Source organism: Enhydra lutris, unplaced genomic scaffold (assembly GCF_002288905.1).
Source record: "Enhydra lutris kenyoni isolate GAN:26980312 unplaced genomic scaffold, ASM228890v2 scaffoldscaffold1, whole genome shotgun sequence".
NCBI lineage: Eukaryota > Metazoa > Chordata > Mammalia > Carnivora > Mustelidae > Enhydra > Enhydra lutris.
Window position 1 is genome coordinate 39,904,797 of NW_019154085.1, and position 25,244 is coordinate 39,930,040.

The 25,244-nt window shown below is 45.4% G+C and overlaps 1 protein-coding gene across 2 annotated transcripts; it reads left to right on the top strand.

The window, feature by feature from the left end:
• The first annotated feature begins 186 nt into the window (after window positions 1-186).
• Window positions 187-25,036, top strand: LOC111145108 (COP9 signalosome subunit 7B). Of its 2 annotated transcripts, none has more exons than XM_022499765.1 (7): window positions 187-351; window positions 6,727-6,904; window positions 11,192-11,267; window positions 14,454-14,542; window positions 16,630-16,832; window positions 19,488-19,593; window positions 23,806-25,036. In XM_022499765.1, the coding sequence occupies exons 2-7, from the start codon at window positions 6,743-6,745 to the stop codon at window positions 23,962-23,964; spliced, it is 795 nt and encodes a 264-aa protein (XP_022355473.1). In that variant the 5' UTR covers window positions 187-351; window positions 6,727-6,742; the 3' UTR covers window positions 23,965-25,036. The 2 variants fall into 2 exon arrangements, with proteins under 2 accessions (XP_022355473.1, XP_022355465.1); XM_022499757.1 differs by lacking the exon at window positions 187-351 and adding an exon at window positions 4,745-5,042.
• The last annotated feature ends 208 nt before the right edge of the window (window positions 25,037-25,244 follow it).

The window sequence follows — 25,244 nt, forward strand, 5'->3', positions numbered from 1 at the left end:
CTAAGGCTCTGAGGTGACTGCGCGTTGCACTGTGCGATGTGAGAGGGACTACGTTTCCCAGCATTCCAGGGGGAGTGCCCGGTTGGGGGGGACCACAGATCCCAGCACGCAACAAAGAGGCCCAGGGACTACAAATCCCAGCACTCCCTGCACCCTGTTCCTCTGTAACTTAGACTCCAGTGTGCCGCGCAGTGTGCGCAAATTCGTAAACCCTCCTTCAGCTTCGGGGGTTTCTGAATTCGGAGACTTGAAACTGGGCGGGAAGACCCCCTTAACTCTCAGAAGAGGATGACAGCCCACAGAGAGGTAACATCTGTTTACATGGAACTCAGAAATCTCCTGCAAATCATGGTAAGGCTGCAAACAACAAACAAAAACACTGATTAAACCGTGGAAGATAATATGACAAAATGACTCCTTCAGATCGTGCTTGTTTGTTGGTCTGGGGCGCCTTCGACTTGTTTTGCAGGGGTTTCTGGTGTGCTCTTGTGTTGGACTGGGAGAAAGAACGATTGTATACTTAGAATATCCATACCGGAAGGGTTATTAAGAGAATTTGCCAATCCAACTCCTTTTGTTTTACATACGAGGAAACTGAGGCCCAGAGAGGTGAAGAGATTGTCCACCGGTTACAGCAAGTTGGGGGCAGAGTTAGAATTCGGCTCTAAGTCTCCTGACCCGCAGTCTGCGCTGTTTACACCACATTAAGGTGGCGATATTTTTAGCAACATGGCTATGTGATTATTCTCCTTGGTGAAGTTTCCCCATCCAGGTTGAAACACCCAGAGGTTAGGCAAGCATTCATTTGGTGGATTTCCTGCAAGGGAAGGAGTGTGATGTTTATTTTCAGTCTAGGAAGAACTTAGTGGTTTGATCTGTTCTTTGTTTGTTGGTCAAGGTGACATTTAATGTGATTTTAGGAACTAGGTAAAATTGTGTAGGAGAGGGTTTCCTTGGACATTTCCTATCTCTTTTACTAGGCTTCCCTTCCTCTTCCCATCCCCCTTTCACCCATCTAGGCAACCACCCAATTTTTCCTTCCGTTGTAATTCAACAAAGAACCTTTTCAGGTTTCCGGTAAAGGGTGAAAGGCATTGTCACTGTCATCAGGAAGGGAACCATCTAGTTAGGGAAAAAAGGAAAGTCTGCTGAGATTCAAGAGGAGCTGCAATAAATGTCATAAGGGAAAGGTCATCAGAATGCCACAGAGGTTCTGATGGAAAGATTAATTCCAGCTGGCAAAACTGATGGAGGAGGGGGCATTCGAATTTGAAGGATGGGTGGATTTTTTTTTTTTCTGTTAAAAAATTTTATCTTAAATTTTTAAGATAAAATTTTATCTTAAATTTTTTTGTTAATGAGGTATGACATACGCAGGAAGGGCACTGTTTTTCTATACATATACACCTGTGTTCACCACCCCCTAAATTAAGATGTAGAACACTTCCAGCACCCCTGTGCCCCTTCCCAATCGGCACTGCATCCTCTCTTCCTGATAACCGCTCTTCTGACTGCTATTACCATAAATCAGTTTTGTCGTGAATTTCATTTAAATGTAATCATACAGTAAGTACACTGGGAGTCTGGCTTTTTTTGTTCATCAGTTGTTTTTGTGAGATTCGTCCATGTTGTATGGAACAGTAACTTTTTTTTTTAATTGCTCACTAGTATTATGTCGTAGGTATCTAGCAATATTTGTCTAGTTTGTTGATGGGTATTTAGGTTATCAGTTATCAGTTTTGGGCTTTTGTTAACAAAGCTGCAGTGCGTGTTCTTACAGGTTTCTTTTTTCAGACTCTGCACTCATTTCTAGGAGAGGAGGAGCTGGCTTGTACAGTTTGCATATGATCAGCAATAGTAGTAGATATTGCCAATGTTAGCCTTCACCAGCAATATAAGAAAATTCTAGATGAGTCTTAGTCTTGTCAAAACAGGGTCTTACAAGTCTTTATAACTGAGGTATTTGGCTAAATGTGGTATCTTTTTTTTTTTTAAGATTTTATTTATTTATTTGACAGGGAGAGAGAGATCACAAGTAGGCAGAGCAGCAGGCAGAGAGAGGGGGAAGCAGGCACCCCGCTGAGCAGAGAGCCCCGATGTGGGGCTCAAATACCAGCACCCTGAGATCATGACCTGATCCCAAGGCAGAGGCTTAACCCACTGAGCCACCCAGGTGCCCCTAAATGTGGTATCTTATTAATAGTTTTTTCTTACATTGTCTCTGGTGTTGAGCACCTTTCCATATGCTTTTTTTTTTTTTTTTAAGATTTTATTTATTTATTTGACAGAGATCACAAGTAGACAGAGAGGCAGGCAGAGAGAGAGAGAGAGAGGGAAGCAGGCTCCCTGCTGAGCAGAGAGCCCGATGTGGGACTCGATCCCAGGACCCTGAGATCATGACCTGAGCCGAAGGCAGCGGCTTAACCCACTGAGCCACCCAGGCGCCCCTTCATATGCTTTTTGACTCTTTCAGTGTCCTCTTTTGTGAAGTGCTTGTTCAAGTCTTTTGCCCACTTTTCAAGTGGGGTTTTTTGTCGTCTTATTCTTACTGATTTGTAGTTCTTTATAAAGTTTGGATTTGGAATTCTTTGATACGGCCTTCACAAATATCTTTTCCAAGTCTGTGGCTTGCCTTTTTAGTCTCGCACTGATGTCTTTCAATAAACAGAAATTCTTAATTTTAATGTAGTACAATAGTTCAGTGTTTTCTTTTATGATTAGTGCTTTTTTGCATTAAATTTAAGAAATCTTTGCCTACAGGCTTGGTAGGATTTTAACAGGCAAATAGGAGGGAAGAGCATTGCAAAAGAAAGAACAGGGAGCAAGGTTGAACATAGGCTCCTGTGTCAGAGAGGGAAGGTGCAATTTGTGTTGGGTGTGGGAAGGCCTGCAGTTCGAACTGTAAGAGGGTGGGGCAAGACAAAGCTGGAAAGATAGGAGGGAAGCATACTGAGAAGGGTTTTCACAGTCTGGACATTTTTCTGAAGGAAGTGGAGGCACTACCAGAATATTTATGAACTCAAACTGAACTTAGTTGTCTTCCCTCCACTACCAGATTTGCTTTTTCTCCTCTGCAGTCCCATTCACTTAACACCACCTCCAAGACAGCTCTGGCCTACGTAGCCATAATCCTGGGTGATATCCTCCTTCCCTATTCCTGCCTTCAACTGGTCACCAAGTTGGGATAGATCTATAATCTAAATGTCTCCAACAATGTCTCTTCTTTTTCATGTGCAACTGCCACTGCCTTGGTTCAGGATCTCACGCCCCTTATCTATACTATATCAATCACCGAGAGTTTCCCTGCCTCCACCTCTTTCAATATCCAGTCCAATAGCAGCTAGTGTGATCATTCTAAAGTGCCAATTATTCACGCTTCTCTACAGGTTGAAAGCCCCGAGTAGCTCCCCAATGACCTTAAGATAAAATAAAAACTCCTTTACATGCTTACTTTTTGTGATTTGCTTGCTCATCTTCCACGCTCAACTCAAGCTTCATCTCCTCCAGAACTGTGCCTTAAATCACCTCTGCCCAGAGCACAGGCAGGGGAGCTGTTATCTGTAGCACTGGGGTACTGTGCTGTCATACTGTGTATGTTGTACCGGCAACTGTCTGTCATAGCCAGACAGGTCTGTCTCTCTCAGGGGCCGTGTGCTCTCCCAGGTAGAAACTTCACTGTACTAAGGTTTTTACCGGGTGCAGTGCCTTGCATGTGGTTTACAAGACTCTTGATGACCTGACTCCAGGTCTGCAGCCCTCACTTCTCATCCCTGAACCTTGGGTTCCAGACAGTCTGGGTTTCTTCTCTGCGTAAGTATATGCTACATGGAGTAAGCCTCTATGCTATGGTCTGCTGTCCTTTCTTCCCCCTTTTGCCTAGAAGATGCCAGTTTTCTCTACCCCAACATACATACTCTCTTCTGTGCTTTCAGAGTGTTTTCATATCTCCCTCATAGCACTTAACACATGAAAGCTTGTTTTTTCCCCCCTTTTTCAAAAGTATGCTCCATACCCAATATGGGGCTTGAACTCACGACTGGAGATTGAAAGTCTTATGCTCTACCAACTGAGCCAGCCAGGCGCCCCCACACTGAAGCTTTTTGAGGGCAAGAACCTTCTCTTCTCTTTATATAATCTTCTACAACATAGAAATTAGAACAAGACAGTTTTTTAATAAACCAGTGGGTTGGTGCTAGGCTCCTTTGCATTTGTCTGATCTGCACTCAGATTCACTAAAAGCAAATAGAACCTTTTCCTTGGCTTTAAGACCCAAAAGTCTCTGGTGTGTACTTTAAAGGAACCAGCTTAAGTGTTAAGCTGTGTAGCATTCCTTAGCCTTCTTCCAGGAGAGCCACCGATGTCATTTTGCTCACAGAACCTTTGTTGGCTCAACCCATCTCTTTCTTATTTTAAGACGTTTTCTGAACAGAGGTCACGAATATGGTCTTTGGCTTCCCATAGCCCGGGGTCCAAAGCCGACCTTGCCACTTAACCAGCTTTTGGATTTTTAAGCTTAGAGTTATGGTAATTTAACGAGACAATGTACACACCTGGCACATGGGAAAACGCTCAATAAACGGGAGTTGTTATTACACTTAATATGTCTTTGTATCCCGGGGTAGCCGCAGCTGCTGTAGGGAGCTCCTGAGAGGTAAAGCTCGACCAAAGCAGTGTATTTCGGGCCCAGGATGGTGATGGTGATGGTTTGGGCGCCCGCACTGCCTAGACTCCATTCCTCTTTTCAGGCTCCTCTCCACCTGGTTCCTGGGCTACGACACACCTCGGACCGACCCACCTCGGACTGTCTCTCCCAGGCCCAGGCAGCACTGGAGGTCTGAGGCTGCCAACGCCGCGGGGGGAACTTAGTGTGGGCGGAACTCGAGTGCAGCGGCGGGAGGCTTCCGGGGGAGCCGCAAGGCCAACGGGTCGGCGGAGGCAGAAAAGCGTCGGACGCCGGGCCGATCATGGACGCTTGACAACCTGCGGACAGGCGCCGGGAGGCCGAGCCAGCGACCGAGAGGACGGAGAGGCGGCGAGGGCAGGTAGGGGTCGGCGAGAGGGCGGGGCCCGGCGCGCCAGGCTTGTCTCAGCAGTCTGGCTTAGCGCCAGTCTCCAGGAATGCCCGCGGCCACACGGCGTCGGCCCCGCCCCGGGGAGCGCGCCCCGCGGCTCCTCACTCCACACCCGCGGCCCTGCCTGGAGAATGCCGCTGGCCTTAAAGTCCACCCCAGCCTGCAACCCTCAACCAGTTCCTCAACCGAGGTTTTTCTCGCTTTCCCACCCCCAGAGGCTGCCTCTTTGCCCCTCTACTGTGCATCAAAATAGCGCCCCCGCAAGACGCGAATTCAGCTCCCCTGTGTCCTTAGCCGCCGTCTGTGGCCCTCCCACTTCAGAAAAATGGGACTCTCAACGCTTCCTTACTCTTTGCCCCTACAGGCTTTGCGCCTTAGGCCGAGATTTTTTTTTTCTTTTCTTTCTGTCTGTCTTTCTTTTTTTCTTTAAAGGGACCAAAGTTTCTGTCCATTTCTCCCTCTTCACCCCAGGCCCTTCCATTCATCTCCACACGTGTCAGCTTGGAGGGGAAGTTTTCGTTCCATCCCCTCTCTCCCGCCTTATCCTGTCTCTCTCCTCTTACCCTTTCCTTCCTCAGCAACTTTTCTTCCCTAGCGCTTTGCTTTTTCTGTTTCGGACAAGACATTTCTTATGTAACCCTATGTGAGTCGACATGCTTGTTTCTTTCATACTGTGGAAGGACTGCTGCTCTGTATGCCTGCCTCCACAGGAAAACTTGGTTTCTCTTGCACAAACTGTCGTTCGAATTATTCTCTTCTTCACTTTACTCTGCCTCCTCTTCTTTTTGTCACAGTGCCCCCAAATGTGTTGTTGGTGGAGTAGTCTTTTCTTACACAGGACTCCTGCAGAGTAGGTCTGCAGTGTGTATTCCCATACACTCAGCATGTAAGTGGATTATAGAATTGAGGGACCCTTGGCCCCTCATGTCTTCAGGATGGCAATACAATATCTTCATTGTTTTCTCAAATCATTTTATTATTTTCTTGAGATTTTGTACAAATTCTGAAGTCATGTTTGGTAAAATCACATAGCTATAGGAGGTCAAATAAGGGGAGTTTCCTCAAGGACTTAGACAGCATGTATTTTCTTAATTTGAACATGTTGCTTATCTTTCATTATGATTTTCTCCCTTTTTCCAGGCTTAAATGACTTCTTTGATTAAACAAAACATCTTTAATGTCTTTTTGCAGTTTTCCTTATTTGTATCGGCTGTAGGTGGGATTCAAATAACATACTGTAAGCTGTAACTGATTGCAATTGCTTATATCTGCTTTCTCTGTGTATGGGCAAAATTCTCTGTTTCTTAACTACAGTCTATAAGTGAGGTAAATATAGAAGAGCTACTGAGAAACTCTTTTGTGTTTCTTTGGGTCTAGTGAGGTTTAAGGGCTTAAAAGGTGCGGGTATTGGAAGACTGCCACTTGGTGATGAAGTGGCTTTTCTTAAGTGTGTTTCAACCTCCGAGCAAGGACACAATTCCTTTAACTCTAGGTGGAACCCTGCCCATCTCACAAAGTGGTTATAGCATCTGGACTGTTTTTCTTTTTTGGATACTATAAAGTTAAAGTATTCTGATGTCTGATCTGGCATTAAATAAGCATAGATTTTGCAAAGGAGAAGAAAGAATGGCTGAAACCCTTTTCTTTTGGACAGATCTCAAGGCCAGAGAATGGCAGGTGAACAGAAACCCTCCAGTAATCTCCTGGAACAGTTTATTTTACTAGCCAAAGGTACCAGTGGCTCAGCCCTCACTGCTCTCATAAGCCAAGTGTTGGAGGCTCCTGGAGTATATGTCTTTGGAGAACTGCTGGAGCTGGCCAATGTTCAGGAGGTAAGAGCAGTTTCCGAACAATTTCCCTGTCTTCTTTGTTCTAAACCTTCCTGTGATTTTCCAGGATTCCAGGGAATTTCGGTGCTGAAGCATTGTGGACCTGTGAGGGGCGCTGCTCAGGGAAGGATGGGAATTGGCCGGGAAGAGGGAAAGAGCAAGGATGATGTTTTGGGTTCCTGGTCAATGTTTTCATTTCAACTTGTGGTAAAATTAGATTGGGTTACTAATAATTTGAAAGATAGGGGGAAAATCCCCTTGAACCTGATAAATAAGAAAAGTGGAGCATAAGCATAGCTGATATTTAACAGAGGTAGTTTCAGGCATTTGTGTAATATGTGTAAAATATGACATGAAAAGCTGGAAAGTAGTCCTTTTTGCTTTGTTTGCTTCTATTTTTGATTGTTGTTATTGAAACTGGGGGTGTCTAGTTGTGGTTGTTGTGCCTTAAAAATGAGAAGGTTGTGGCGATTCACAGACCTGTACCCCTGGGGCTAATAATACATTATATGTTTATAAAAAAATAAAAAAAAATTATAAAAAAATGAGAAGGTTGGTGAAGAACGATTAGGTCGAACGAAGAGATGTAAAGCATCCTGTACTTTTCAACATCTGCTTCTCACTTTGGATGCTATTACATTTATTGATTCATACTTTTATATTGATTGAAAAGTCTGGCAGCATCTTTACTCCTTTGGGGATTGTGCTCTGAAGTTGTTGGAGGGTGGGTCAGCTTCCGCTCTCCTGTCACAGCTTCTCTCTGGCTGCCTGGGGTGGTGCTAGCTCTGGGGGCGGCTGCCACATGCAGATGACTGTGGTGCTCGTTCTCACGGATTGTGTGCACCATGCTGTTGGGGGTGGCCTGGGCGTTCGTGTCGATGGTGGCCGACATCGAGGAAGTGGCTGACTTTTGCTGGCTGGTTCTTCACTTTGTGACCTTTAGGACACCTTTGCCATCAGTTGTTGGCTCCATGTCCATAACCTTGTGAATCAGCACCTGGTGGCAGAGGTGTGGACCTTCGGGTTTTGGGACTCACTGCTGTACATCTTCTTCCTCTTGATTAGGAAACTGGAGCAGTTCCCCATGACCCTCCATTGCTGACCTGGCGTCATTTTGGCTTCCTGTAAAAAACAGAGACAGAAAGAGCCACTATTATGTTCTAATTGTGATTTTTTTTTTTTTAAAGAGGGGGCTTGGAGAGAGAGAATGTTAAGTGTGCTCCACACCCGGGCTCTATCTCACAACCCTGAGCTCATGGCTTGAGCCAAAATCAAGACCTGGATGCTTAATCGACCGAGCCACCCAGACATCCCATGAATTTTTATTTAATGTCAGCCTTGCTTATTAGACTGTAAGCTCTGTAAGGGTAAGGTCTGTTGTGCTCCCCATTGTTTTCTTAGTGCTTAATATGTAGTCTGACACACAGTAGGCTTTTAGTGAAAATTTAATTTGCCAGAGATGTAAAAGAAATCCTGAGGAAATTTTTTTAAAACTAGCTTTATTATTTTTAAACAGACTTTCTTTTTAGAGCAGTTTTATTTTTTTATTTTTCATTTTTTAATTTTAATTTTTATTATTAATATTTTTAAAGATTTTATTTATTTGACAGACAGAGATCACAAGTAGGCAGAGAGAGAGGAGGAAGCAGGCTCTCCACTGAGAAGAGAGCCCGATGAGGGGCTCGATCCCAGGACCCTGGGATCATGACCTGAGCCGAAGGCAGAGGCTTTAACCCACTGAGCCACCCAGGAGTCCCTATTTTTCATTTTTTTAAAGGTTATTATTTATTTGACAGAGAGAGATCACAAGTAGGCAGAGAGGGAGGCGGGGGTGGGTGGGAAACAGGCTCCCTGATGAGCAGAGAGCCCTACACGGGGCTCAATCCCAGGACCCTGAGATCATCACCAGAGCTAAAGACAGAGGCTTAACCCACTGAGCCACCCAGGTACCCCTTTAGAGCAATTTTAGATTCACAGAAAATTGAGAGGGAAGTACAGAGATTTCCAGTATATCCCTGCCCTCATACATGGATAGCCTCCCCCATTACCCATGTCACCCCTCCAGTGTGGGACCTACATTGACACATTGTTATCACCCATAATTTACATTAGGGGTCACTCTTGGTGTTGTACGTTCTGTGGGTATGGCTAAATGTACAATGACATGTGTCCACCATTAAAGTATCATACAGAGTAGCTTTACTGCCCTATGAATCCTTTGTGTTCCACCTATTCATCCCTCCTTCCCCTCTTACTCCCTGGCAACCATTGATCTGACTACCCTCTTCCTAGTTTTGACTTTTCCAGAATGTCATATAGTTGGAATTGTACAGTATATAGCCACTTCAGATTGGCTTCTTTTACTTAGTGATATGCATTTAAATTTTCTCCATGTCTTTTTATGGCTTGATGGCTCATTATTTTTTCAACAGAAGAGATGACAAAGGGGTAATATGTTCCTTCAGGTTCATAAAAAACCTGAATGAATATTCATTCAAGTAGTTGTTCCATAACTGTGAAAGATGGGCTGAGAGGAGATGGATGAGAATTAAAATAGAAAGACATTGATTTAGGCCAGTGGGAGAAGTTGTGGAGTATCTGCTGTAAAGAAAATAGTCTTTTAGGATTAGTTTTGTAATCATCTGTCTGAAAAGTAGGGGCTAGATTTGATGGTCTCTTCCTGATCTGTTTCAGGACCTCAGAGGTTCTTATAACCTGAGAAGGTAGACTGGGTTAGTAGGAAGCCAGAGTTCTCATGGGGGTGCTGAGCGAATCACCACTCTCTTGCTCTATCTTTTTTTCCATGTGTGAGCTGGAAACCCTAGTTGCTTTTCAGTGGTCTAAAATGATTGTAGTTCTTGGGAACTTTTTTTTTTTTAAGATTTATTTATTTAGGGGCACCTGGGTGGCTTAGTGGTTAAGGTCATGATCTCAGGGCCCTGGGATTGAGCCCCACATCGGGCTCTCTGCTTAGTGGGGAGCCTGCTTCCCCCTCTCTCTCTGCCTTGCCTCTCTGCCTACTTGTGATTGATCGCTCTCTCTCTCTCTGTCAAATAAATAAAATCTTTAAAAAAATTTATTTGTTTTAGAGAGTGGGGGTGGGGTGGGGTGGAGGGAGAGGGAAAGAATCTTAAGCAGGCTCTTTGCCCAGTGTGGAGCCTGATGTGGGGCTTGATGTCATGACCCTGAGATCATGACCTTAGCTGAAATCAAGATTCAGATGCTTAACTGACTGAGCCACCCAGGTGCCCCTTGGAAACTCTTTTTTTAAACGATGGTTTAAATTAAGTAGTAGTATTATTGGTGTCCACAGAATACTGCCTTGGTAGTACTGCTTTATGGAGTTTGATAAATTAAAAGAGCAGTGGGTACATATTTGTGAGTAAAAGAAACACCCAGTTAAGTACTGCCAGCAGAGCAGAGCGGCTCCAGGCAGAAGATTATCTGTGTCTGTTTTACTTCTGCAGATGGCTCTTCGCCATTCACATTAGGGAGGAATAAGTAATTTTTTTTTTTAAGGTCTAAGTAATTTTAATGAACATTTTTATTTGGGACTGCTTGATACTGTGGTTTCCAGTCCCACATGGACTGTTCTGTCACACTTTATGCTGTGCTAATCTTTCCCAGCACTCACTACTATTCAGAATTCACATAATTCTGAAATGATTTGGAACCTACCCTACACTTCATTCAGTATGGACTGATAGTGGCTTGTTACTTGTACCTGTCAACCCAGTTGTGTAGACAGGGCTGCTCCAGTCTTTGTTTTTTTGTTTTGTTTTATGATTGATTTATTTATTTTAGGGGGGGTTGAGGGGCAGAGGGAGAGAGAATCCTCAAGCAGACCGCTCGCTGAGTGTGGAGTCCAATGTGGGGCTTGATCCCAAGACCCCGAGATCATGACCTGAGTGGAAATCAAGAGTCAGACGCTTAACCGATTGAGCCACCCAGGTGCCTCTCCAGTCTTTATCTTAATGGCATGGAAATTCTAAGAAAACCTGAACTGCTTCCAGTACTCACTGCTGTGTGTGTCTGTGTGTGTGTGTCAAAAGCAGTTACTTAGGCATGCTATGTGGAGTGCAAAACATGTGTTCCTGAGAGAGAAAAGTTAAATTTAAAATTAAATAAATCTTACTTACTTTTTCCCAAAGAACAGAGTTGGATGGGACCTCAGGGACCATCTAGTAAAACAGTCAGCCATGGCACATGACTGTCACCCTTTGCTTGAACACTGTGGTGACTGGTAGACAGCTTGGTCTATGAACTGTTGTTGGTTTTTTCCCTCCTCAGCTTGCGGAAGGAGCTAATGCTGCATATTTGCAGTTGCTGAACCTCTTTGCCTATGGAACATACCCAGATTACATAGGTGAGTTGGTTAAGATCTTCCAAAGACTTTTCTTAATTATGTCACTCTGTTTGGACATACTGCCTCCGTGAGGATCACTAGGGTCTGGGATATAAAGCATGGGGTGGGAACTTTCTTACCTGGCTGTTTCCCACTTTATTCTGCATTGTAGGTTACCTTGTGTGAGGTCTTTATCTCTCACCCTTTATTTTTCTCTGTGGGTAAAAGAGGGACTATGTTTATGCTTATGTGTAAATATAGTCCTTATTTTCCAGATGAGATTCTTAAGGACTGGTGTTTGTAGAACACTTGAAATATTGTGAAGTGTCAGGATACCCACCTGTAAAGTACTCAAGTATTTTAAATATTATCAGAATAATGTCACTATATTGAAGAAGATTTGGAAAATAGGACACGAAGTCACTTGCAGTTGATCACCATTAAACTACTGTTAGCGTCATGGTGCTGGACTTTTGCCCCTTGTGCTTTCTGTTATGTAGGTGTCATTTAGTTTGTATACGATACTGTGTCTTTTTTCATTTACTTCATAGGCATTTTCTCATATTTTACATTTTTCTAGTCATTTTTAACATTTTATAATCTAAAACTCCATATTTGGCCCATTCTCTTTTGTAGGTCATTTGAATCTTTTTTTCCTTCTCTTTCTCCTTTTTTTTTTAGAGGTTTTTTGTGTGTGTGTGTTTTTTTTTTAAGATATTTTATTTTTAAGTAATCTCCGCACCCAAAGTGGGGCTCAAACTCATGACCCTAAGATCAAATGTCACACTTTCCACAGACTGAGCCAGCCGGGGCCTTGGTTATTTGAGTCATTTTGTATTAGGATCTTAAGTATCAGGAATAAGGTGAATGCACTTCTAAACAGTAACTTACCTTCCACCCAAGCCATTTTTGTTTGGCTTCCCTAGTTTTTGTTGATATGACAAGGGCCTCTTAGTTTACTTTAATGGTATGACTCAGGGCCTTCCCTACTATATCCCAGACTTCTTTTTCCCTTTCTTTCCTCCTGGTCACTTGTACCTACCCTGTGCTATATCATCTGGACAGTTTGCCACGTGTTAGTGTATCCTGACCTTTGCTTTGTTCCAATGAGTGTGTCTTCTGTTTCCATCCTCACTAAAGTGACAACATTGCACAGACTCTGGAACCAGACTGCCTGAATTATATTGTAGCTCCACTTCCTCTACTTATGGGTCCTTTGGCAAATTAAATGATCTCTACCTCAGTTTCCTTATCTGTCAGGTGGGGGTAATAATAGAGGTCCACAATCATTTACCTGACCTCCTTGGGCTAGATGCTTCAGAATTTAGAATTTTGGGGATTCTAAAGAGGTAATATGATATATATGCTGTTTTTTTTTTTTAATATTTATTTGTCAGAGAGAGAGAGGAGTGAGCGCAAGCACAGGCAGATGGAGTGGCAGGCAGAGGCAGAGGGAGAAGCAGGCTCCCTGCCAAGCAAGGAGCCTGATGTGGGACTCGATCCCAGGATGCCGGGATCATGACCTGAGCCGAAGGCAGCTGCTTAACCCACTGAGCCACCCAGGTGTCCCTGGGTTTTATTTTTTTTTAAGATTTTATTTATTTATTTGAGGGGCGCCTGGGTGGCTCAGTGGGTTAAGCCGCTGCCTTCGGCTTAGGTCATGATCTCAGGGTCCTGGGATCAAGCCCCACATCGGGCTCTCTGCTTAGCAGGGAGCCTGCTTCCCTCTCTTTCTCTCTCTCTGCCTGCCTCTCTGCCTACTTGTGATCTCTCTCTGTCAAATAAATAAATAAAATCTTAAAAAAAAAAAGAAACACATTCACAGACACATCCTGAAATGTTTAAAAAAAAAAAAGATTTTATTTATTTATTTGAGAGAGCAAGAGAGAGAAAGAGCATGAGGAGGGGAATGAGAGAGACAGGGAGTAGCAGACGCCCCGCTGAGCAGGTAACCTGACGCAAGACTCGATCCCAGGACCCTGGGATCATACTTGAGCTACAGGCAGACGGAGCCACCCAGGCGCCCCTGCATATGCCTTTTTCTGTAACACCTCCAAGATGTGGGCAGCACCTGTATCCAGTATTTAGTTGCATCCACAGTTTGGAACTAAACAAATGAAGTTGTACAACAAGTGGGTTTAAAAGCCTGCTTCACTGAGGTCAGGAATTGGCACCAGATGAATTTCAGCAGCACGCCCAAGAAAAAGACAGCTTGGATTCACCTTTTTGGAATCCAGGATTATGGATAAGGAATTGAAGGCATTTGGGATCTTTCTTGAGAGGTTGTTGTGAGGACTGACTGGGTATGTGTGTACATGTGCCCTGCGGCTGCTGCCATTGCTGTTGCTATCACTACTGTTTTTTTTTTTTTTTTCTTTAAAGATTTTATTTATTTATTTGACAGAGAGAGACAGTGAAAGAGGGAACACGAGGAGGGGGAGTGGGAGAGGGAGAAACAGGCTTTCCGCTGAGCAGGGAGCCCGATGCGGGGCTTGATCCCAGGACCCCGGGACCATGACCCAAGCCAAAGGTAGATGCTTAACGACTGAGACATCCAGGCACCCCATCACTACTGTTATTACTACAATTTTGCCCATTCTTTAAGGCTCATCTCACACTCCATCTTTCTTTTCCTTTCCTGTCCTTCCCAGGATGATCCCGCTCACTTGTACTCTCCCTTTCTTTTTTTTTTCTCCTTTTCTCTCCTTCTTCCCTCCCCCTCAGCCTCTTTTTCTCTCCTAGTAGTTTGTACCTTTCTTCCAGTGGTTCTGTCTTCCATCTGAAGCTGTTGAAATACCCAATTGTAAGACTGAGGGCAAGTCCAAGGCCCTTGAGTTTCACAAGTCTGGTGGACTGACAAGGCCCATCTTATCCTTAACTTCCCTGAATCACTTAAGACCCAGCATAGCATATAACAGATTCCCAGTGAAGACATGCTGACCTTGGTTGAGTGTCACACAGGGCACAGATAGTATTCCATTCAGGTGATTGTCTTATCGTTTGTGCATTCATGCCTGGCTTTTCAGGCATACGTGGTCTTCTGGAGAAGACAGGAGATGCTCGTGGAACATTTGCTTCATGAATAAGTGCAGCGTCATGACAGTGAATCAATAGTAGATTTGGTGTGGGGAGTTGGTAATCTTAGTCCATAAAGCAATTCTAATTTTATTTTGTGTCTTGATTCTTGTGGTGGGTGGGCCTGAGCAGCCAACAAGGAGAGCCTGCCAGAACTGAGCACAGCTCAGCAGAACAAGCTGAAACACCTTACCATCGTGAGCTTGGCGTCGAGAATGAAGGTACAGTGCCGAACCTCTTCCTCTCTTGCTCCTCACCCTCAGGCAGGTGTCGCACTGGCATCGGTGCATGAGCTCCCAGCTGTTGCACAGTAGTCATACCATGAATGCATAAAATCGGCTTGGCAAAGGGTGACAGAGATAAAGATAACAATTAAAATAGTGTAGATAAGTATTCACCATTTCTTTCAGGAAAAGTATGCCCAGGAGACCTTGTGAATCAGCAGGTCTCAGTTCTGGCATGTTGCGGTGACTCACTGGGTGTGAACATTTTGCCATACCAAAGGGAGACTGCCGTTTCAAGATAGGTAGTTTTCAAATGGGGGCATCTCAAGGCAAGTTAGCCCCTTCATCTGTTGCTTAGTGCACTGTGAACCTGGTGCTGGAGGAAAAACTTGCTCTGTTCGACTTCCTGAGAGCTAGATTTTTAATATGCTGCCTTCTGGGGATTATCAAGCTTAATTATCTTAATTAGGATTTTTGCCTTGTATGCTATCTTAATTTTTTTTAAAAAGATTTTATTTATTTATTAGAGATCACAAGTAGACAGAGAGGCAGGCAGAGGGAGAGGGGGAAGCAGGCTCCCCGCTGAGCTGAGAGCCCAATGCAGGGCTTGATCCCAGGATCCTCGGATCACGACCTCAGCCGAAGGCAGGGCTTAACCCACTGAGCCACCCAGGCGCCCATATGCCATCTAGATGCTAACCTTCTGTAAAATAACCACTCCATTGTATCTGAGTTCTCTGCCTAACTCGATTTAGAAGAGGCCTTGCAGTCAGGTTCTCCTAGCCATTAACAAAGAAGAGCCAGATTTGGTTAATTTACAGTTGATTTTGGTTCTCTGCCCAATCCTGGCATAACTGTCCCAAGTTTTTGAGGGTCTTCGCCACTGGAAGAAGTTTGCCCTTTGCATCCCCCTCTGTGACTGAGCTCGAGAGATGGGGATTTGTTTTTGCATTGCCGTTTCAGTTGCTGAGACCATTTCCCTGGTCTGATGCCAGATTTCTGATTCTCAGTCTGGCATTTCAGGTAGGGGGCCTATTTTCTTAGGAAAGGAGAACCTAACCTTTTTTTTTTTTTTTTTTGGCCTGATCATGGACTTCCCAAGTGTAGCAAAGAGTAGGAGTAACTTTTTTCCTTATTTTTGCAACCTGTCATTATAAGCCCATCCACATCCCTGGGTTTCAGACCTTTAGTCATAGAAACCCCCTCTAGGGGGTTAACTGTTAATCTCTTGTTTGTATACCTCTTCCTCCTGTCTGTTTTTGAGATTTGATGGCTGTGTTAACTTCCAAACTAGAATTGGTGTGTCCAGAAAACTGGATATCTAGGTATACATTTGTCTTGGATAAATGCAGAATGTTGATATAGCCCAGTAAGGGACTGTTGTTGGGGAATTGACACTGGTTGCAAGAGTCAGAGAAAACAGATGTAAACTTCAGGATGACCCCTGAGCTGGCAGTACCCACTGGCCACCAGTACCCACTGGCCACCAGTAGGTGGATATGTTAGTCTGCAAATCTGTTGCTTGTGCACTCTTGAGCAGGCAGCCGGTTCTCCTCTCCAGTGTCTGAAATTGTTCAGAGTTTGGTGATCTGGCATTTTATGTCACGTCTGCAAGCTTCCAGAAGGTGGCATAGTGGCACACACGGAGTATTTCCCATTCTTCTCTGGGACACTTTTTTTTTTTTTAAGATTTATTTATTTATTTGTCAGAGAGAGAGACATTGCGCATGCAAAGCAGTGGGGGCAGCAGCAGGCAGGAGGAAAAGCAGGCTCCTCACTGAGCAAGGAGCCCGATGTGGGACTTGATGCCAGGACGCTGGGATCATGACCGGAACTGAAGGTAGATGCTTAACCAACTGAGCCACCCAGGCGTCACTCTGCAACATTTTCTAAGAGTGCTTCACAATATGAAAGCTAAAGGCTGGGTGAAGTCCAGGACTCACATTTATCTAAGTCTTGTTGCCATAGATATTAATAATTAACCACCAGGCTGCATTTCCCAAATCCCTGAGACAGGTGTACATCTGTGTTTTCCTTAGCCCTTGTCAATGGTTTTTATAAATACCGCATGGCTTTATCTGCAGTGTATCCCCTACTCCGTGCTGCTGAAGGACCTGGAGATGCGGAATCTCCGGGAACTAGAAGACCTCATCATCGAGGCTGTCTACACTGACATCATCCAGGGGAAGCTGGACCAGCGAAACCAGCTGCTGGAAGTGGATTTCTGCATTGGCCGTGACATCCGAAAGAAGGATATCAATAATATTGTCAAGACCTTGCATGAATGGTGAGGCTGAAAAAAGGAGGGGTCACCTCTCATTAGGGAAGGGGACGTATGGCATGCCCTTTGTGCCTCTGCTTCGGGAACTGTTGTCTCCCATTATCAGCTGGGGCTGCGTGGGTGCTGGAGCCTTAGGACACTAAGCCAGGGAGTGGGGCTGCACTGGGGGCCAGAGCTGTGTGGCCACAGAAATTCCTGCAGGGAGCTATTTAATAGCAGGCTTGGCAGGTGGAGCCTCTGAAGCCTAGCCGTGTGACACAGATCCAGTGCTTTGCACACTCAGCCTCCAAGTCTGACCAAGCTCAGGAAGTTAGTGTTGCTCAGATTCCATGGATATGAGAACCCACGTTCAGTGTCAGTAACTTTGGGCTAGTATTGGTAAAACGTGAGGGGTAGTGAAGACAAGGAGTGGGTTATCTGAAATGGGAACACAGATGCACACATAGACTATTTGATGATCATATTCTGGTATTTAAAAAGAAGTGGGACATTTGCATGTTCTCTATTTTATTTTTTTTGCATGTTGTCTATTTTCATGGAATTTAATGTTTGCAAGAGCTTTGGACATTCTCCAAGGATTTGTTATCGTGCTATAAAAATGATTTGGAGTTTATAAAGCCATATGGGCCTACTTGGAGGAGAGGTTTTAGGTGAGTTTTGAAGGAGGGCAAGGTTAGGGCCTAGTTGGAGGTGAGGAGAGCATGTCCCCAGGCAGGCACGTGGTATTGGAAATCATGAAGCAGTGCAGGCAAGTTGTGTGTAGACGGTTAGGGAACTGGATTCAGGTGCTGCCCACATCTTGGAAGTGTTACATAAAGAGGCATATGCAGGGGCACCTGGGTGGCTCAGTCGTTCAGCATCTGCCTTCGGCTCAGGTCATGATCCTAGGGCCCTGGGATCGAGCCCCGCTTTGGGCTCCCTGCTTAGCGGGAAGCCTGCTTCTCCCTCTCCCACTGCCCCTGCTTGTGTTCCCTCTCTTGCTTTCTCTCTCTGTCAAATAAATAAAAACTTAAGAAAATAAAATAGACTGAAACATTTCAGGTATGAGTGGCCCAGCTTTGACTCCCTGACCCCCTGTCCAGACCCATCCAAGTTTCCCTCACTTCAGCTGCTATTGGACTGCAGGGCGTGTGCTGTCCAACCCTTACCCCAGGTTCTGTCCCAAGTGTGGCCCCAAGCACCTTCCCTTTACAACATCTGACACAGGCAGGAACTTTCAAAAGATTATAAAAGCGTTCAGTCAGAATAAATAGGAAATAAACTTAGAAAACACTCCTCGAGGGAAGTGCCATAGCATGCAAATCTCGGCCTCCCGTCCTACTGTGGCGGCTGCCTTACTCCATCTTTGAGATGACCGATGCTGTTTTCATGCCTATAGTTGCCTCGCTTCAGTGGGTTTCCACCCGAAGGTGCCATCCTAACCGCATCCCAGGATGTTTCTAGTACAGATTCTTAGAGCTTGTGTTGAGGGAGGCACTGGAGTAGATTTGAAACAAAACTGTTAGGGAGAGCAGTACTCCAGATTCGGCAGAATGTTGCAGTTAGACTTTGAGGTAGAGGGTAAATGCGTATTCACTGTACTATTCTTTAAACTTTTTTTTAGCTTTTAACATTTTCAAAATAAAAGTGGGGAAATAAAGTAATGAGGGGAATGACAATTAGGAAGTAACAAACTTTTTTTTTTTTTACAATTTTATTTATTCATTTATTTTAGAGAGGAGCAGAGGGAGGAGCAGAGGTAGAGGGACAAACAGACTCTGCATTGAGCATGGAGCTCCATGCAGGGCTCAATCCTGTGACCTCAGCTCATGACCTGAGCCTAAATCAAGGACCAGGGGGCGCCTGGGTGGCACAGTCTGTTAGGTGTCTGCTTTTGGCTCAGGTCATGATCTCAGGGTCCTGGGATCGAGCCCTGCATTGGGCTCCCTGCTCAGCAGGGAGTCTGCTTTTCCCTCTCTCTCTGACCCTTCTCCCTGTTTGTGCGCTCTCTCTCTCTCAAATAAATAAAATCTTAAAAAAAAAAATCAAGAGCCAGATGCTCAACTGACCGAGCCACCCCGGCGTCCCAGAAGTAACAAACTTCTGAGAAAAGGGCCAATGTTTAAAATAGGATGCTTTTAGGGGTACCCGTGTGGCTCAGTCAGTTAAGTGTCTGCCTTTGGCTCTGGTTATGATCACCGGGGTCCTGGGATTAAGCCCCACACTTCCTGCTTCTTGCTCAGTGGGGAGCCACCTTCTCCTTCCTCTGCTGCTTCCCCTGCTTGTTCTCTCTCTCGTTTTCTGTCAAATAAATAAAATTTTAAAAATATTTAAAAAAATAAAATAGGTTGCTTTTAGAATATCATTTTTTCTGTTGAGAAAAGTGGTGAATCCATGCCACCTATAAGATCTGTCCTAATTCCCTTAGTGGGGTGCATTCTATAAACCTTTCTCATGGGATACAAAAGTTGACATTCAAGCTGTGTTCTAGGAAACTGTGTGTCTCCAGGTGCCCTGTATCATCAGAAATACTGGTCTTGGGAAGAGTGAAGGGCAAGAGTCTTCCTTGGCAGACAGGGTGTTAAAGGAAGTCCCTATCAGGAGTTGGGGACGGAGGTTTTAGAGACTGGAGGAGAGCTCCCAGGCCTTTCTGTGGCTCAGGGCTGGTTATCTCTGTTGTAGGTGCGATGGCTGCGAAGCAGTTCTGCTAGGCATCGAGCAGCAAGTTCTGCGAGCCAACCAGTACAAGGAGAACCACAGCCGAACTCAGCAGCAGGTAGAGGCAGAGGTAAGAAAGAGGACATCTCTTACCAGCTCCAGGGATCCCTGTTTGCTCATTTTGTGATTCTGGTATAGGTGCACCAGCCACCAACAAACAAGCACTGGGCTAGTGGGGTACAGATGTGGATGACATGGTCCCTGCTTTTCGCACTGTCTCCTTTCTGATTCCTGGTTGCATAGGGTGAACAGGCTCGGAGAGCGGAGAATGTTGTCACTCCATGGTACACAGGTACTTCTCAGCTGTAGAGCAAAAGAAACTAGTTTGGGGGTGGGTCTTAAAAATGGGTGAAAGGGGGGCGCCTGGGTGGCTCAGTGGGTTGAGCCGCTGCCTTCGGCTCAGGTCATGATCCCAGGTCCTGGGTTCAAGCCCCGCGTCGGGCTTTCTGCTCAGCAGGGAGCCTGCTTCCTGCTCTCTCTCTGCCTGCCTCTCTGCCTGCTTGTGATTTCTCTCTGTCAAATAAATAAATAAAATTTAAAAAAAAAAATGGGTGAAAGGGTGGAGGAAGGGGTGCAGCGGGGTAAAGGCATGTCGGGACTTTGAGGCCCTGGTTCCGCTCTGCTTCTGAAGCTATGTGGTAGGTGCACTGTGTGCATTTTACTCTTGAAGCTACACGTGGATATTACAACCTGTTAACATGCATGAAATTTCATGTTGAGGAAGGAAGGGAAAACATTTGGCAGATGAGATGTAAGTGAAGAAAGTGTATGATTATGGTTTTAGTGACACCTGGTTGTTCTGGACACATTTAGCATCTCAGAACACAGGCTCTTGCCTTTGGGTTAATGGGAGCTCATGTGCCTGTGGCCTTGGCACTTGTGGAGCAACCTCAGAATTTAGAACAATAAACTAAAAATTGTGGCATTGGAAGTCCTTTTCTAGTGTGATGGAGCTTGAAGTGTTCGTGGTATTTAATAAGTTTCTAAGTCGTGTGTCCAGGAGTATGGCAGAATGGGACCCAGAGTTACGTTCTTAAGAAACCTAAGAAAAGGGATGCCTGGGTGGCTCAGTCAGTTAAGTGCCTGCCTTCAGCTAAGGTCATGATCCCAGGACCCTGGGATCGAGTCCCACGTTGTGGGGGGGTTGGTCCTTGCTCAGCTGGGAGTCTGCTTCTCCCTCTGCCTGCTCTGCCTATTGCTTCCCCTGCTTGTGCTCTCTCTGTCTTACAAAATAAATAAATAAAATCTTTAATAAAAAAGAAACATAAGAAGTAGATGGGCCTTTCAAAGGGGGATTTGTGGAATTTGAGGATTTCCCTTACCCTGTTATATGTACTCCTTGAGAATAAAACCTTACTTGTCTTTCTAAGACCAGCTCCTTGTCACATGCCTAGCCCATAGTAGGTGCTCAAGTTGTTTGTTGTACTGTGTATTTTCTGGTACACCCTGTGTGCCTGTGGATTGCTCAACTCCACTTTTCATCAACTAGAACACATTTATTTTGGGTACACACATACCCTTACATATATATATGTGCATACCAAGTCTGAATGTTCAGGGCATTGTTTAATTTTTAACCCTACTTCTAGCCAAAGAAGTCTGAACTACATTTAATTTATCACAAGCCAATGACAAATACAATTAGTATTTGTAAGCCTGCTGCTTCTCTAATAAGCTGTGTAATCCTTGTCTTGAATATTGTGGTCTCTTCTCTGAGCTGCGATTGATGTCTGAGCAGAGTAGGAAGTGCTAACCACTCTCTCTCATCCATTGATTCTTCCCTGTAAGTTAAACCATGGAAACGAGTGAAGTTTGGGGGTGAGATGTGCCCGCGAACCTGGGGTAGCCTGTATGAAGCAAACCGTCTTAACCTGGTTGGTAGCCCGAGAGGAGCCTGATGGCCGCTGGCAGCCCCGCTGTGCCCAGACTGTTGCTAATTGTGTGGTAGGTGGTGGGCTTGGATTGTGCTCACTAGCAAAAATGAATGCTGTTAATTTCAGAATTTTGAATTGTTCAGGTTCATTTCCATGACAGATGGCATCTGTTGAAAGAAGGCACTGACTAATGGTGAGGCATGACCAATACTTAGAGAACAGTGTAGGCTCTTAAGTTACAGTTATTACAAAGAAAGAGAGAGCCAGTGCACATGCCTTTGCTCTCAGAGGCCCACTGTTGCAAAACCGCAGCTGTGGTTGCTCTGCCGGCAGAGCCTGATGCTGCCTCCAGGTGGCGGTAATAATCTGATTAATTTGAGAGAAAGTTGAGGAAAAGACCAAGGCCACTTCCACCATCAGTTAAAACAATCTACTTTCTTTTTTTTTTTTTTTTTTAAAGATTTTATTTATTTGACAGAAATCACAAGTAGGTGGAGAGGCAGGCAGAGAGAGAGAAGAGGAAGCAGGCTCCCCACTGAGCAGAGAGCCCGATGTGGGACTTGATCTTAGGATCCTGGGATCATGACCTGAACCAAAGGCAGAGGCTTTAATCCACTGAGCCACCCAGGCACCCCAACAATCTACTGTCTTGACAGTCTTCTAGAAAACCTGGAACAGACCAGTATGAGAAGAGAGGGAACACGGTCAAAACCCAGCGCCTTGTCCATTTTCCATTAAGTAAATGTATAATCTGGGTACTTAATGTAGGATGCTGATCATTTCCCAGCATGAGGTGCATAGAAGGCAGTTTGTAGACTTGAAAACAAATCTACCAAGAACAAAGGGACAGAGGGAGAGGGGGAAGCAGATTCCTTGCTGAGCGGGGAGCCCAGTGACTCAGTGCTTGATCCCGGGATCCTGAGATCATGACCTCAGCCAAAGGCAGACGTTCAGCTACCTGAGCCACTCAGGCGCCCCGAGATGGCGTGTCTTGGACTGGCAGGACACTGGGTGAAGCCACGCTTGACTTAGGATGCCCTCTGTATTCAGTGTCCCAGCCTGCAGTCCTCTGTTGATGCTCCTTTCCAGAAGGTTGTAGTGCTGATGGAGAGGATAGCAGTTTAGGGCATGGCTATTCCTATATCACAAAATGACAACACAAACCTAAATAAAAGTTGGGCTTTAATCTAGTCAAGGCTCATTTTGCAGATGATAGATCTCTTCCAGGAACCTGGTGTTGGCCTCAGTCACAGCACTGCTTCTTCTCCGTATTAGGCCTGCCTCTCACCCAAGCTCCTGATATTCTGACTGCTGAGAACTTTTGACCCTGACGATTCCCTTTCTTTTATAGACGACTCTCTTCTTTATAGACTCCCTGCTTCACAGAGAATATGGGGGTCATCAAACTGGGGAAACACCTTTACCTCCACTTATTCTTTCCAATGCTTTTCCTACCTCTTTCCTTCCTCTCAGCTGGCTGAGGGACAAAAGCATAAAAGATTCTTTAGAACTGGTGTTGGCGAATGTGTGTGTAAACAGGCACGAGAGGGCACAGCTGGTAGAAGTACAAGATGAAGTGATCTCTTTTCAAAAGGCAAGAGAGCAGGAGATGTTAAAATGTAAAACGTGTCAACCCTGTGATCTGGGAAGCTCACTTCTAGGAATATGTCTTCCAGAGCTGTTCACAAGAGTACGAACAGGTAAACATAGAAGACTGTTCTTGGCAGCACTGCATGTAAATGAAAAGCAAGCTGGGAACTAATTTAAGAAAATTGTAAAACATTCGTAACAGTACACAGATGATACCAAGGATGTGTGGAATGTGGAAAATGTTCAGAAGTTGCTTCAGTAATTTCAAGCCCTCCTTTGTTAAGTAAAGAAACGTGTGCCGAAGACCAGTGTAATCCTGTTTTACCAGTCCTGGTACTGTGTTTTCATCATTTATCACTTGGTTGGCTGAAGTCCATCCTCTGGTTGTTTATTCAAGAAAGCTCATGCAGCTGTATTCCCAAAGTGCCTGTGAAAATATTTTTAGTTTCATACATGAACAGTGGTTAACTGACTATAGCATTGTTAGGGCCCCCTTTCTGTTTCTAAGGCCATTTGAACCAGTGCTTTCTTTCACCTGCTGTGTGGTACCTCTTTGCCCGATGGTCCACTTCCTCTCGCTTAGTCCCTCTTTTCAGCCAAGGAAGTGTTAGTTCCATTTTTTGCTAAACTCATTTCCATCTGTCTTCTACGAGCAGTCCCTGCTTGCTTCTCCTCATCTGGCTTTCTAAAGATAATCACTGATTTTCTTATAGAGGATTCTGGTTTCTTCCCTGGGTGGCCCCAGTATGGTGTGAACAAGTTTCAATGAGTTTTCGGCACTTACAGGCTGAGCACACTGATTCCGTGTCTCCCTCCAGGTTACCAACATTAAGAAGACACTCAAAGCCACCGCCTCCTCCTCGGCTCAGGAGATGGAGCAACAGTTGGCTGAACGGGAGTGTCCTCCTCACGCTGAGCAGAGGCAGCCCACCAAGAAGATGTCCAAAGTGAAAGGTCTGGTCTCCAGCCGCCACTAGGGCCGGCTGGGGCAGCTGGCACTCACCAGGCCTGGGTCAGGTGGGGAGGGGACACCGAGGGCCTATTTCCTCCCCTCTCTACCTTCAGTGAGTTCCAGACCTGCCCGTCCCCTCACCAGCGCCTCCCACCCTGTTGGTACTGTTCCAGAAGAACCGTTAATCCTCCTCACCCATCCTCTCCTCCCCCAGTTGTTCCTTCAGACTCAGGGGCTCCACTGATGCCATCCCAACAGGGTCAGACACTGCCCAGCTTCCCTCCAGGAGGTTCTTGTGTTTGTTTAAGGGCTGTCTCCCTCCCAGTTTTTCTTTTGCTCCATGTCATTTTGTCAGGCTGGTCATAAGCCGGAGGCAGCTTCAGCCGGCCCACAGGGATGACGGTGAAGGAGGCTTCTCTCTGGGGAGGAGGGTCTGCCTTCTCCAGCCCCAAGTACCACAGGCCCACACTGGTGCAGGTGACCTCTAGCCGGGTATCAGATGCTTTCTTTTCCCTCTCCTGCCTTATCCCTTGTTGGCAGCTCCGATCAGGCCACGGAGGGATGTGATGCTGGGCTATGTTTACTAAACCTGCGGGTTTTCAGCCTCTTAAGCCCAGCTCCAATCTCTCATTAGTTGGGAGCACTGGGTTGACTAACCTCTGGTATGTGAGCACCAGTGGAGGGTGCTACGGGTCTGTTGGGTGGCAGAAGTTTCTTCCGGTTTGGTGTTCTTTGCTGGCCATGCTTCCTGCTGCCACCTGACTCCTCAGACTGGTTTTCAGTGTGAAGGTCCCAGCTGCTGCAAGGGACTGTCTGCCGACACTTGCTCTCCCGAGATCTTTTATCCCTCCCAGCGACGTCCAAGCTGGGGATGGTAGTGCCGAGGGCCCTCTGTCTGGTGAAGGACCTGCTGCTGCTTCTGTCTCTCTTTCCACCCCTCCTTGGCTGATGACCCAGAGCCCTCTGATGATGGCATTCTCCTGGCAAGAGAAAAGGACTTGACTAGCCTTTCTGAACTTGAACAGTTTCAGGTTATATTTTAATTTTTTTTTTTGTACAGGTTCTGATTCTAATACATTTCAACATGCTTTTTTTCCCCCTTGTGTCAATATTTGTTATAAACTAATCGCCGGGGATTTTTCACCTGGTTGGAGGGTGGCGTGTGTGTTTGTGTGCGTGTGTTGTTTTTTTTTAAGGGGTGGTGGAGGTCCTGGACTGATACTAAAGTTCGATGACAGAAAAAGCACATTTTAGAACAAAAAAATAAAAGTGTAGATTTAATGTATGTGACTGTGGAGTGCAGGG

Excerpts from the sequence above, each read along its gene's own strand:
- LOC111145108 (XM_022499765.1), top strand. The coding sequence starts at position 6,743 with ATGGCAGGTGAACAGAAACCCTCCAGTAATCTCCTGGAACAGTTTATT. Across the intron at positions 14,543-16,629 it reads GCTTGGCGTCGAGAATGAAG|TGTATCCCCTACTCCGTGCT; the intron begins GTACAGTGCCGA and ends CTTTATCTGCAG. Across the intron at positions 16,833-19,487 it reads GTCAAGACCTTGCATGAATG|GTGCGATGGCTGCGAAGCAG; the intron begins GTGAGGCTGAAA and ends TCTCTGTTGTAG.